The 14,001-nt window shown below is 50.9% G+C and overlaps 4 protein-coding genes across 4 annotated transcripts; 2 read left to right on the top strand and 2 right to left on the bottom strand.

Annotated features, from left to right (window-relative positions):
- The first annotated feature begins 1,986 nt into the window (after nt 1-1,986).
- set2 (SET and WW domain protein) lies at nt 1,987-5,873 on the top strand. Its single transcript, XM_040946007.1, has 4 exons — nt 1,987-2,809; nt 3,096-4,711; nt 4,786-4,866; nt 4,929-5,873. Exons 1-4 carry the CDS (start codon nt 2,251-2,253, stop codon nt 5,589-5,591), a joined length of 2,919 nt encoding a protein of 972 aa, XP_040795597.1. The 5' UTR covers nt 1,987-2,250; the 3' UTR covers nt 5,592-5,873.
- A 581-nt stretch (nt 5,874-6,454) lies between these two features.
- Nucleotides 6,455-7,870, bottom strand: BO72DRAFT_453539 (translation initiation factor 6). Its single transcript, XM_040946008.1, has 4 exons — nt 7,570-7,870; nt 7,412-7,498; nt 7,155-7,343; nt 6,455-7,077 (listed from the first exon to the last, which is right to left on the bottom strand). The coding sequence occupies exons 1-4, from the start codon at nt 7,731-7,733 to the stop codon at nt 6,717-6,719; spliced, it is 801 nt and encodes a 266-aa protein (XP_040795598.1). The 5' UTR covers nt 7,734-7,870; the 3' UTR covers nt 6,455-6,716.
- A 454-nt stretch (nt 7,871-8,324) lies between these two features.
- Nucleotides 8,325-11,489, bottom strand: BO72DRAFT_312903 (uncharacterized protein). The gene is made up of 4 exons (XM_040940519.1): nt 11,297-11,489; nt 9,636-11,245; nt 9,470-9,574; nt 8,325-9,387 (listed from the first exon to the last, which is right to left on the bottom strand). The coding sequence occupies exons 1-4, from the start codon at nt 11,394-11,396 to the stop codon at nt 8,641-8,643; spliced, it is 2,562 nt and encodes an 853-aa protein (XP_040795599.1). The 5' UTR covers nt 11,397-11,489; the 3' UTR covers nt 8,325-8,640.
- Nucleotides 11,490-12,423: 934 nt separating this feature from the next.
- On the top strand, nt 12,424-13,258 carry BO72DRAFT_463682 (uncharacterized protein; the record flags this gene model as incomplete). Its single annotated transcript, XM_040946603.1, has 4 exons — nt 12,424-12,504; nt 12,635-12,660; nt 12,936-12,994; nt 13,074-13,258. 4 exons carry the CDS (start codon nt 12,424-12,426, stop codon nt 13,256-13,258), a joined length of 351 nt encoding a protein of 116 aa, XP_040795600.1.
- Between the last annotated feature and the right edge of the window lie 743 nt (nt 13,259-14,001).

Consider the following 14,001-nt stretch of genomic DNA (forward strand, 5'->3'; position numbering starts at 1 on the left):
CCTTCTTCCCTCCCTCCCTCCCTCCATCCATCTATCACTACGACTCTATCTTCTCTCGCGAAACAACATCGGTTCATGCATGTTTGCATTGCAATTGACTGCCGCGAGTGTTGATTCCCTTGATTAAGTATAATTAGCAGTAAGCACTCTTTCTCCTTCCATTTCTTACGATGGTCCGGTCAATTATGGTAACATCCTTTCTCACTGACACTTGGCTGCTGACTGACAGACTAACATTAACTACTAATCAACGCGCTAAATTCTAGCAAGTAACTCAGTCACTAACTCTTGTTGACACCTGAAACCTGCTCTCACTGGTGGTTAGCATATCTACAGATCGAGCAACGGTGGACGATGCGCCAGGTCAAGACCCGATTCCCTCCAATCGCTAACCGCCCATTGAAGGCACCGGAAGAATGAGAACATCAAAGGTCTCTGGAAGGACGGGAGAACAGCGTTAAGCTTGATAGGTCCCTCGGGACTGACGCCTCTCGGGGCTTTTAACCCACCTTGTCGCCCACAGCCTCCACTGCATGCTTGAGACGGAGTATTTGATACTTGGCACGTCCTCTCTAGTGCGTAAGAGGGAACCCCTGCTCCCTACGCTCCCCTGCCGACCTAAGGCAGTGAGCTGCAGAAGCAAGACCCGGCCACAGCCCTAGCACTGATGGTTTGGACTTCTCGTGGCCTATGGTGCCATCCCACGCAAAAGCCAGCCATCACTTGGTTGGGTGATCGGTGCTCATCCTCTGCAGCTAGGTACTGTAATGTACACATAGCTCTAGCCCAGAAGGCACCAAATCTTTCATGTACTGGTATTACCATCCCTCTCCATTTGTTCATCTGGTTATTCTCTTAAAGTACTGACCACGAGTTCGTAGCGTTTCCGCCTCTCAGGATGCGGATAGAAGACTTCGGCTCGCGGAAAGAATTCTCATTCCAACCACCTCAGGCCACCCTTGATGGGGTCAAATGCCATTGACCTTTTGTATATCACCTTACAAGGTTTTCACTTCAGCACAATTGTCTTCACATTTGTGTCTCAGTTCCTGTCAATATATATATCCCTTTTCTGCTCCGGGATTCGTCTCTGGCATGTCTCCATCATGTGTCAGTTTTTATTGCTGGCTCTAACGACTTAAGAATGATCATCCTACTCTACAAAGCAAATCCTCGCTTCAGCTTCGAGTTATTGCATGCTGACAGTTTTCTGCACCAGAGAGAGGGAGCACAGAGCCGAGTATAAATGGATGCCATATGCACCATGCACTGGTGCTTCTGCCAATGGCTATAGTGGGAGATTTGATCAGCCCCTGGGTGTTCATGTCGACAGTCGAAATAGGGTCCGATATCGACCGCCCTGGAGTAGAGAGGCTCCTGCTGATGAAAGGGCCTGAGTAAGCATGGGTCTCGACAGGATAACCACCGATGCTATTATATGGCTGGAAAAACAAGACACGAGGCCCTGTAAGAGCACTATATGAAAAGATTGTTCCGCTCGAAGCACGCATAACGAGCTCGGCTTGTCCGGCAGGAACATGAAAGTGTTGCTCGTTGATCATCTTATTATTGGGAGCACGAGCTCAGAGGAATTGTCTTATTCTTCTGAAGGAAATCGATCGTGAAAGAAAGAGGAAAGAAGAAATTGGGCGAGATTGTCTCTCCAAAGTATGTGTGTTGCATGGACCCAGAAGATGGCGAATGGTTCAAGATGGAGTTGGAAGGTTGGGTAGGGAGGGAGGTAGATGAGGAAGTCCCCTTGTAAGCCGGGTGCCTTTTTTTTTGATTGCTAGAATTAATAGAAAATGAAAAAGGCGCAAGATAGAAGGAGAGAGATATCGTGTGCCAGAGGGAAAATGAGAGAGCCATTGTTTAAAGATCTCCCTTACATTGCTTGAGTCCTCGATTCATCGATGATTCTTGGCACCCGCGGAAAACGTGGACGATTTGCTGCTTCGGCTTGCGACTTTCACTGCTTCCTGCTCTTCTCGCACCAATTATTCTGCCTGCCTGCAAACCCTCCTTTGAGCCTCTTATCCTTCTTATTTGGTTGTTTTTTTTTCTTCTTGTCCTTTCTTTTGCCCACCTTGTATCTCATCCTCGAGACTCCCTTTTTCTCTTTTCTTTTACGGTACCTATTCCGCAATCCAGAACACCCTCTTTCACCAACCACCACGCGCTGGTAATCGATCATATAACAGCGCATTCCCCAGGTGGCTCTGATAGTTTGCGCGCACCGTCCATGTCGTCATGTCCCCTCATGACAACGCGGACCGTCAGTCAGAACCCATCGCGAATGCGGTGACCGCGATGAAGCTAGACCCTGACGCAACTCCCGATACTCCGATACTCAACGGCGCCGGAGCCATGAGCAAGCACGATTTCTACGCGGCCTCGGACGCCTCCTCTCCTGCATGTTCCAAGGACACCTACGCGCTGTCGGCATCTCAGTCAGCCTCGCGGCCTACCTCCCGGTCGCCGGTCAAGAATGAGCCGGAGGACGATTACGATCACAACCAAGTCAGCGACGAAGCAAAGTTTGAAGCCACGGAGACGGCCCAGCCAGACAACATGGAGGAAAAAGTTGGAGGTGACATCTCGGTCAAACTCGAACCGGGCCAGCCTCCCAAGTTGACACGAAGTTCCTCGCAGAAGGTTGCGGCAAGACCACCACAGCTATTTTTACATCTGCCGAACAGCACAGCGCAGGCAGAGGAGACTTTTGAGGTTATGGATGCTTGCACATATGCCAATAAGTACATGGGCTATACTGAGCATGCGATGGAATGCGACTGCGCAGAAGAATGGGGTAAGTACTTACTTTCTTCGTTCCTACGATCATACTCGTTCCACCGTTTTCCTTCTCTGTCGCCTTTCGTTGCTTTTGTTCCCGTGGGCGGTTTCCCACGCGTGGCGTTGCATTTCGGATCCCCGCCTCAAACATGTTGGGAAATTCTCAAGCACACCACACCAAACCATTGCCTGTTCTTTGCCCCCCTCATCTTCTATGTTGAAGCCATGCACAAATATGGAGAGGGCAGTTTCTTTACATTTCTTTCGCCCTCGCAAAGTGAAGACGCACTAATTTGAGGCAGAACCCGCGATTGCTAAGAATTTGGCTTGTGGGGAGGATTCGGACTGCATCAACCGCGCCACAAAAATCGAATGTATGGGCGACTGCGGTTGCGGGCCAGCATGCCAGAACCAGCGCTTCCAACAACGAGAATATGCCCCGGTGGCAGTGATCAAGACAGAAAAGAAAGGGTTTGGTCTTCGCGCGGAGGCCGATTTGCGACCGCATCAGTTTATCTTCGAGTACGTGGGCGAAGTTATCAACGAAGGGCAATTTCGCCGCCGTATGCGACAATATGATGAGGAGGGCATCAAGCACTTTTACTTCATGTCTCTCAGTAAAGGTGAATTCGTTGACGCGACAAAGAAAGGCAACCTAGGTCGTTTTTGCAATCACTCGTGCAACCCAAATTGTTATGTCGACAAATGGGTGGTTGGGGAGAAGCTGCGAATGGGCATTTTTGCTGAACGACACATCCGAGCTGGAGAGGAACTTGTGTTCAACTATAACGTTGACCGTTATGGAGCCGATCCCCAACCATGCTACTGTGGAGAACCCAACTGCACTGGCTTCATTGGTGGGCGAACTCAAACTGAGCGGGCGACCAAATTATCTCATGCCACCATTGAGGCCTTGGGTATCGAAGATTCAGATGGGTGGGACACAGCTGTAGCGAAGCGGCCGCGCAAGAAGAAGATGGGCGAGGATGATGAAGAGTATGTGGACAGTGTTCAGCCCAAGTCCCTAGATGAGAATGGGGTCACTAAAGTCATGGCTGCTTTGATGCAGTGCAAGGAGAAGTGGATCGCTGTCAAATTACTGGGTCGCATTCAGCGCTGTGAAGATGAGCGGGTTTCAAACCGCGTGGTCAAGATGCATGGCTATCAGATTCTGAATTCACAACTCAGCATGTGGAAAGAAGATTTCAACGTGGTCCTGCAGGTTCTGGATATCCTAGACAGGTTCCCACGTCTGACGAGGAACAAGATCCTCGACTCCAAGATTGAGTCGACCATTCAGCCCTTGACCGGTTGCGGGGATGAGCGTGTCGAGAAGAAGGCAGCCATATTGCTACAGGTCTGGTCCACGCTTGAAGTAGGCTACCGCATTCCTCGAATGAAAAGGGACCCCAATGCCACGCCGCAGGCGATCAGCCAGTTCGAGCGCCGTGAGACTACTCGTGACGAGCGACGGCGGTCCAAATCTCGGTCCCGATCAAGGTCCAGATCCATCGACGCACCTCGCGGTCCAGCTGCTCAACGAGCAGGCCATATCCCGAGAGGTCCCCTCCACAACGGACCTCGGCCCTTCCGTCGTCAATTTAACCCTCTTCCTCCGGGATGGTTCGCTGCTGATTCTAACGGAAGGACATACTTTTACTCGTCTCGGGGCGAGGTGACTTGGACACGCCCGACCGTGCCCGCGCCTCAACCAGGCCCGCCAGCGAAGGAATCGCGGGACAAGGCGTTGCAGGATATCATTGACGGTATCATGAACGCTAAGGAGAATACACCTAAGGAAAAATCAGGCACACCGGCCACCCCTCAGACCTCCAAGGAAACTCCAGATCAGAAAGAGGGCCAGGAGAAGTGGCGGAGTTTGAGTGAGGAAAAACGGAAAAAGATTTATGAAAACACGGTTCGTTCTTGCTCCTACACTATCGGCTCCTTGCTGCAATTGATTGAGAAGACGCAGGGCTAATTTGATCACAGCTGTTTCCCCACGTCAAGTACGTGGTAGACAAGTTCAAGCACAAGCTTCCCAAAGATGATCTGAAGCGTTATGCTAAAGATGTAAGGCCGGTCTCGAGTTTGTAAATGCTGTGTTGATATGCTTACCAAGTATCTGATAACAGGTTGCCAAGAAACTCGTCAACTCGGACTTCAAGAACAATCGTGTCGAAGATCCCACCAAGATCGATGAAAAGCAGCAAAAGAAAGTCAAGAACTTCTGCAAGGAATTCTTCGATAAGGCTGTCGTAAAGCACAGGGCCCACGAGGAGCGCAAGGCAGAACGGCAATCAAAGGAAGCACATTTGAAACCAGCCGTCGCGACTGCTGCTGGCCCGGCGGAGGATGATCCTGACGTGAGAATGTCGGATGATGAAGACGACCATGACGGGCCAGCGCAGGAGGAAGACATGGACATGCTTTTAGTGGGGGAGACGCAAGGGATTCTCAAGCGGAAGAGGGAAGAAGACATGGCTACCGGCGACGGCAGCGCGACTGATTTCACCACGCCGTCTTCTTCCAAACGACAACGTTCTTCCACCCCGCCTCCGCCTCCGCCTCCACCTATGAGCCCTGGAAACGATCTGGAAGATGACCAAAACGGATATAAGCAACAGACCCTGAGTGGCGACGATGCTAACATCAAGGGAGAGATCGCCGAGCCCACTCCGCCCCCTGCGCCTCCTCCCCCTCCATCACCACCACCGCTCCTCGAGCAAGACCATCACAACGAGGGGGAAGGGAATCAGTTCCAAACATCACAGATTGGCATTGAAGGACGTGTATAGCAATATGTCAAGGGGGGCGGGGACGGGGACGGGGCCCATAATTGTTGGCTCAATAGCTATTCCGTTGGAACTGCCAATCAGCCATGGATTTTTTTTCATGTCGTTTTCATAGCAACAGCATCCGGATCGGTGTTTTTCGGAGTTGGCAGACCTTGGGCGCTATTCTCTCTTTCTCTCTCTATATCCACGATCATCATTTCATCTTTTTTTCTTTCTCTCTTTTTGCTCATTCTTAACCTTCTTCATAGTCACATTTTTTTTCTGGCTGGTCTTAAACCCCCCCCCCCCCCCCGGGATATTCCCTTTCCTTTTTGTACCTTTCAACAATACTTGGTTTTTCTTTCATGACCTTGACCGTCGTTCACTTCAATCATATTCACTTTCTTACATGAATACCCTCTTCACAACAATCTATTCGCCTGAAGCCACATTCGATTCAATTTGCCATCCCGCAGAACGATAAAAGAACCCCCCCCCCCCTTCCCGACTCCCCCGAGAGGCATGAGCTATATCACCCAACATATGAAATCAGACTGAGTCCGGAGGAAGGGGGGGGGGATGGGGCAAGGCAAAAGGTGCAAACAAGCTGAAGCTTCCAGGAAATCCATAGCTTAGGATGGAACTTGGTTTTTCTATTACTTACTTTGACGGTAGTTTATATCATGCATTGAACTCCCGGAGGTTTCTTCCTCCCCACCCACCGTGTGACGCACGGCGTGGAGCACTGCTGTTCTCGACCTGGATCTATGCGCATGCTAGCTACCCAATATCTAGATCTCTCTCTCTCTCCTGTCTTTCGCTTGCAGATCACGCATGTCAATTATACCCGGGGCTACGCTACGCAATAACCAGATATAGTCTGTTCTCATGAGAGTGAGTGCATGCATTATTTGAATAAGACAGTTCTCAGTTCGGCGCATTCCGCCTCTCTCTCTCTCGTGGCTATCCCCTCAAAGCTCTACAATTGGATAAGTCTTGTGGAAACCTGGAAAAAATCCTCGGGGCTCGAAAGGGTGTTTCATAGGATCATTCATGGCACAATAAGGATATTTTGGAAAATGTGTATGGGAATGGGTTTCATAAACAACATGACGATCGCGGTGGAGGATGAAGGAGAAAAAAAATCTAGTAGAAACTCTCCACAATGCTCTCCTTGTTGGCATTGCCCTGTCCGACACCACGGGGACCCATCTCACCCAGCCGGAAGACACTCTCGATGACGCTCAGCTCCGTCGCCGTCGTATCCAGACCCGTCACGGCCAGCCAGTCGTTGACGACCATGCCGGCGCCGACCACGGGGCTACCGCGGTTGACACTACCGGCGACGAGGGGCACCTGCAGCAGGGAGGAGAGCTCATCCTGGTCGCGGATGGAGGTCTTGGGGTGAACGATACCGCCCTGGTTGGAGAGGGCCATGTAGGAACCGGTCAGGACGTTGTCGGCCACGGTTTGTCGGAAGACTTCGACGCCTAGAACGTCGGCAATACTGGAAAAAGAGAGGAAGCGATGGTTAGCAGATGCCAGACGTCAGACGGACAAAAACTCATGGGAAGGGGGGCGTACATCTCTTCCGTCTCACGTTCCAAGTCGGGGTGGATTAATGCAACATGGTCGTTACAGCAGATAACGTTGCCCAGGGCTGATAGCCGCTCCTCTATCCGTTGGATTTTTACCGAATCTGGCAGTGTATTCCGGAGGTGCTGAAGCTCTTGGTCTGTGGTAGTAGTGGGGACAAGGAGACCCTTGCGGTTTCTGTAGTACTCTGCTGATCAGGATCTGATTCCATGTTTGCCACTTCCCCGTCAACGGGATTGACATACCCTGCCGTCAAACGACCGACAATGCGAGTACCAGCAATGGTAGCGTGGCAGATAGGAATAACATCCTGCAATTCAGCCTCAAAGACACTAGCAAAAGAGTCAGTGGACAAAGTCCATGCCAAGCGGCCAGGCCAAAACTTTAGAGAAGGGGAACGGACCTGTAAAAGTTCTCGGAAGCGCCAATGGCAACAATGGCGTATGAGTTGGTCAGTCGAGAGAAGACTCCAACGCTTTGATGACAGTCAGCAATCTTCCAAGCTCGTAACTGGCAAATAATGATCGAAGCGCAGGGCGCAGTTGCAGATGCGTAGCCCGGGTCCATCTTACTCGTTGGAATTCTCGAATTGAGCACGGACAGCCATTATGACTTCGTCTAGTCGCACACGAATTCGCTGATCGTAATGGTGATTGTGATGAAACCTGGATGGCTTTTATTTGCGTCCGAAAGTGAATCAGTCGACACGCTTCGCTGAGTCTGACAGAAGGTCGAGGAGGGACAATGGGCGCGCGAGGCGGGGCTGACGGTCGAGTGGGATTGTCAAGTTGTGAGGCGGCGGCAAGACACTCGAAGAAGAGGATGCAGGCTTCGAGAAATAGCAGCGAAAAGGGTATTTGAGTTCGACTTGAGAGACTGCAGCGTCGGACTCGCAAAGGATGGGCAGCCTTGAAAAGTGATGGCGACTGGGAAGGAAAAGCACGAGGAAATAAAAAGCTTCGAGGCCGAAATGCCCCGCCCCGCCGGGCTAGACCCAATCGGGAGGAGAGGGGAGGCGGAGTTCTGAAGGCGGCCAAACACGGCCAAACAGAGTCATTCGCCGTCGAGTCATTATGACCCATCATGATTCATCCTGATTAAGAATGTGAGCATTTCATCCATGATTTGGAATTGAAGATCAACCATGAAGCAGTAAATTAGAACAAACGCGGAACTACACGGCTAAGGGGAATCCTCCGTGACTGCTAAATAAGACAAACTTCAAATCGCTCTGCAAGTCCTAAGTCCCAAGTCCCAATTCCCAGGTCCCGAGTCCCGATTCCCAGCACAATCCAAGACAATCCAAGGTAATATGATCTACTTCAACGAAGAAGAAGTAAGAAGAAAGGAAATAAATCGATATGTCAGAAGCCTCCGTCACACATCCGCAAAGGAAGGAAAGATAATCAGTAAACCAGATGTATGACGCCGCGACCGACTGAGGAACAACGCCTAGAAACAGATTCTGCGCCTCTTAATAAGGTGGACGGGGTCCAGGTGGTGGGGGTGGTGGCGGAGGGGGATAATAGAGACTTGGAGCATGATGTCCAGTCAAGTAACCAGGAAGCGGAGGCCGGTGGAAATTCGATCCTGGCGGTGGAGGAAGATGGGGCGGTCCCCCCATCGAGGCAAATGGATCGGGTAGGCCGAGTTGCTCATTGATGGGCGGAATTTGCTGACCGGCAGGGAGCAGTCGTCGGGGCTGTTGTCGCTGAGGAGTGGGCGGGGGAAGGACAAAGGCCCGAGGCTCAGGAGGACCATGCGTCAGAGCAGGCTGGGGGAGAATGGTTCGATGGGGGGGGGCAGGCGGAAATCGGGGAGCAGCGGCGATAGGGGGCCGAGGAGTTTCGGCGGCTGCGATATCCGCCAAGGCCGATAATGCTCGAGGGCGTATATCATGTATGACCGGGGGCTGCGTCTCCCCTGCCGTTGTTGCGTTTGTTCGTACATCCACTACCCCAGTTGCCTTCACGAGCATGTCGATAATCTCATCCGAAGTAAAGCCTGAGAAGGGCCCTGATTCACACATTTCCTTCATTTGCGGGTCGATGTCTTCGCCTACTTTAGCTCGCTGAACGAAATCATCCCAGCCAAGCCAGGCCCGTTCGTAAGCAGCAGCTCCGGAGGGAACCCGGACGTAAGAGGAATTGAACCCTCGGAAAATTTCCCGCGCGGGTGGCACAACTGGCCCCCGCTCGGGCTCGGTTTCTGAATCGTCCGTCTGTAGATGTTGATCAGCATATGCTACATATTAACATATGGACATTTTGACGGAGTGTATCGGAACCATAAAGGCCACTTACCTCGGTGTGCTCATCATCTTCCGCAGCACGACGGCCTCTTACAAATGTCATGTATGCTCCCTGACTGGCGATCAAATGCTCCTCCCGGATATTGCGAGCGGATGCCTGCTGTACTTAGTAGACTTCCCTTGAATGCTGACTGGATGCTTTGGCATATGAAACCCACCTGAAAACGCTCCTCGACTACTTCTCTATAGGCTTGGAACAACCGATTCTCTTGCTCCACTTTAAGTTCAAATTCTCTGCGGAGTACATCCTTCTTCTGCCGCAGCCGCTCCTGTAGTTGTTGGTTGACTTCCTCAAATTCGGGCACATCCTTGTGTGCATTCTTGTCTCGGGCGATTCGTCTCTCAGATTGCGTCGCCAGCACTGCCAGAGCCAAACGCTGAGCGGCAGCCACTTTCTTGAATGCCTTATCCAGCTCACGCTGCCGATCACGGAGTCTCTGAGTTGCTGCACTAGGAGAAGGAGAGCGGTCAGGCTCGACATCACTTGATCTGTCAAGCTGTCGACCAGCACGCCCGCGGCCGCTACGAGTACCACCTCGTCCTCGTTTGTTGGCTGCAAAGCGCGCGGCTCCCCTGCTGCGGCCCCCTCGCCCTCGACCCCGAACCCGACCACCGCGGAAACCTCGAGTAGCTGTGGGCTCCGTCACGATCTCTGGTGTTGAGCCCTCTATTTCCTCTGTAGTGTGCCGGGACTGGCCATCGGCTTTCGAATCAGTTGCAGCCTTTACAAGAGACTCCGATTCAGGTCTGCCGTTGAGGCCATTGGTAACGGGCTGTGACTGCTGCTCCAGAACACGATCAGATTCGCCCTCTTCCAGCTTAGGCTTTTTGCTGGGTGACTCGAGGAAGTTCGCGGAATCAGCTCCGTTATGCTGTGAATGTCCGGGTGATCTTCGCTTCCAGGAAGATGGGGGACTAGGGGTGCTTGGAGCATTGACAGAATCATCAGCTTCAGACAGTGCTGGTTCACTAACCCCGTTCTTCTCATCCTCGACCACTGTACCCTTGGGTGATTCCTCAATAGCCAGGTTCGGGCTCAGGTGAGGCTCTTCGTAGAGAGGCTTCGTATCTTCCACAAGGTTGAGGGTCGTCCGATCGGGTGAGGGCGATTCAGCCTCAGGGATTGCAGGAGTGATAAAATTGGCGGCGCCACTGTGAATGGTATCGTTGGAACTGTCTGCCCATTGCCGGCTCTTGTTTCGAGTACGGCTACTTGGAGCAGCGGTTGCTGAAGGGCTTGATTCCGAAGGCTTCGGCATCAGACCTATATCAGCGATCCCATCCTCTGTCGAGGTGGATGGAACATGTGCTTTGAGCCGCGCCGATTGCCGCGTGGTTCTCGGTGTCTCTTCCACCGTGGGGCCCCGTTTCACGCGTTTATGCCGTGGGGTTTCAGGCACAGGTGCCACTACGCCTTCTACTAGCTGCGAAGGCCACGAAGCACCGGCACGAGTCCGAGTGTTGCGCGTTTCACGAGTTACGTTCTCGCGAAGAGCTTGGTCCCGTGCGGCTTGTTCGCGTTCACGGGCTGCGGTGTTTGCCCGAGCGACACTAGTGCTAAGAGTGATGATACGCGATGGGCGATTAGGATTAGGCTTATAAGTGGTGTTGTTGCTGTTGCTGTGGTGGCTGTTGTTGCTGCCGCTGCTTCCGCTCATGGCAGAAGCGTTGCTGTGATTACGAGCATCATTTTGAGTAGCACGCACATCTCGACTTGAACGTAAGCTTCGAGTCACGCGGACGTGAGATGCATCATCAGCAGTAGAATCTGTGGGTCGGATTAGAAGCGCTGTTGGGTAGCATGCAATCGTAGACTTACTAGTTGTGCTGTGTGCGGCACCAAGTGTTGTAGAATTACCACCTGATACCGCTGCAGCAGACCCTTGGGAGGCGTCAATTTTCCGTTTCACTCCCGCCATCGCTGTCCTTCAAGAATTATGTCAGTAGGTCGACGGAAAGAGTCCAAATGGAAACGAGATCACAATGATGAGATATATGACTCGTCCAGGAGTAGAGGAAACAAGTAAGGATGAAGTATAGGGATATCAGAGTAACGAGAATACTCTAGTGGCTTGAGAAGGAGGATGAAGAGCAGTGGTGGTGGAATTACGAGGGTGAACTTTTCATGGCACATCCACCATGACAAGGAGAGAATGGTGATGATATGAGAAAGAAATGTGCAGAAAACACTGCAAGGTGGGTGCGATGGTGATGACGGAGACGGAAGAAGCAGAGGACAAAAATGGAACAGGAAAAAGATAGTAGAAAAGAAGCCAAGAACAGGTGTAAATCCAGCAAAGCAATAGTGCATTGGCCGGAGAGGGAGGGGGGAGAGAATGTGTCAGTTGTGCAAAGTTTGGAGGAAGTTAGAGCCATGAACATAACATATACAGAAGACGAACATTTATCCCAGCCGGCAACAACACAGCACGGGGTCCTTAGCAAGCAGATCGGGCATGGATGAAAGTGGATAGATGCATGGAGTATTGTACGATCAGTAGTATGGATTGAACGAAGCGATCGGGAAAGGGAGACGCGGACGATCCATGGAGCAATGCCAGAAAGTCTATGTCCGAAGGGAGAGGCTGAAGGGCTTTACAACACCAGCCATTGATTGAAGAGGAAGAACAATGCACTGCGATTGAGGGGAATTGATCGTGGCGGTGGCAGATACGTGGGTGAGGGCGACAAAATTGGACAGGGACAAGAGTAGGTAGTGGTTATGGGAATGAAAATGGAAGGAGTGTAAGGCAAGTTGGCAATAAATGCAGAATAAGAGGTTCAATGCGAAGAATAGAAGTCAAGGTTAAAGAAAAGGTTTCTTTAAAAAAAAAAAAAAAAAAAAAAAAAAAAAACTTACCCCGGAGTGGAAAAGAAAAAGAAAAGTCAACGGAATTTGCGACAGCGACGGAGATTGGGGGAGAGGGAACGGGGAAGAGGACGATGATGGGGAAGGAGATGGGAATGGAGAGGGATATGGAGATGGAGATGGAGATGGAGATGGAGATGATGATTGAATCAATTGATGTGAGTTGAGGATCAGGGAAGTAAAAAGAGGTTCGGCCAAGTGGATCGATGGGCGTCCAACTGCGGCGCTTGGTTGGCCCGCTGCAAGGCCTGTACTGTGCTCGAGGTAGAACAAACTCGCCGGATATAGAACCTCTTCGGTCAACTAGCCTGGAGGTAAGTTACTCCTCCCTAGTTAGTTACCTGGTCGTAGTCATAAACCCTCAATAGAACGTGCAGTGGAGATCAACGGATTCCGATCGTAGGAGATCTTACTTGTTTCCCTGCAAGTAGAAAGTCGGCGAGGGCAGGCTGAGGTGGAGTCAGTCGCATCACCCGAGAGGAAAGGTTGGCTAGTATGTACTATGAAAATCTCCTTAGGCTTCCCTCAATGCTAGAGACACTTCAGTCACAAGCCAAGCAAGTGAAAAGATCACTTAGCAGAGACTTAGAGATCGAGAAAAGAAGAGGAGCAAGAGGGAGAAGGAGAAGATAGGCCACTTCCAACACGGTAAGTACAAGGGAAAAGAAGGGAGGAGGGGGCCAAGGAGAAAAATTGGCAGAAAAAGGAAGAAAAAGAAATACTCTAGCAAAGCAGAGAAGAGGAGGAGGAGTAGGAGGAGGAGAAGAAGAAGAAGAAGACGACGACGACGACGATGATGGTGATGATGATGATGATGATGATGATGATGATTATGAAAAGAGGAATGAGGGAAAGGGAAAAGATGCAGGCCAATTGCACCAGGATACAATGAAGCACTGGTCCTGTAACTGAGGTAAGACGCGGTCAGATCAGTTAGTTACTACCTAATAGACAGATAGATAAGTTGGTGTCTGAGCTGACCGACAAGCTGAAGTTGAATGTTGCAGCTGCTAGTTAGTAGTTAAGTCAAGTCAACTAAGTAAGGTACTCGGTAACTTACTGGAATTGGCACTCGGGGGGAAAAAAAGACTACGTACCTAGACTCGGGGACTCGGGAGCCATTTCCTCCTCTTTCCCCACCCGGACGGACTGGTTTATATCATGGATCTATCTCTGTTTACCCCTCAACCCTCTATTTGCAAAACTAGAATGCAGTATAATAAATTATGTCGAGCAAAAACTTCACTCCCGCAAACAATTTCCGGGAAATAGTTCTCTGGCCACGTCCAAACAGATCATTGACAAGCCATTGGGGCAGATTAAGGCGTGCTTCTCTCTCCCCAAATCCCTTCAGTTGTCCCCTTGTAGTCCCAAAGAAGTCTAATTGATATCTGTCTTCACCTCCCGAGTCTCTATATGTATATGAAAACTGCTACTACCACTCGAATCACTCATTCTTATCATGCGGCTCCTGGAACCGTGCCCTGGAATCTGATGTCGCTATCCTTCTACCGGTCGCTACTTTACCTTCTTCTTTGCCTGCTCCGAGCCTTTGCTTCATTGATCGTCGGACTCTGATTCGAAGACCTCATGCTGCATCTCATGCACTATGTATATATATATATATATGGACTGCTAAGTACACCGAACGCTAT

Source organism: Aspergillus fijiensis, assembly GCF_003184825.1.
Source record: "Aspergillus fijiensis CBS 313.89 unplaced genomic scaffold BO72scaffold_95, whole genome shotgun sequence".
Lineage (NCBI taxonomy): Eukaryota > Fungi > Ascomycota > Eurotiomycetes > Eurotiales > Aspergillaceae > Aspergillus > Aspergillus fijiensis.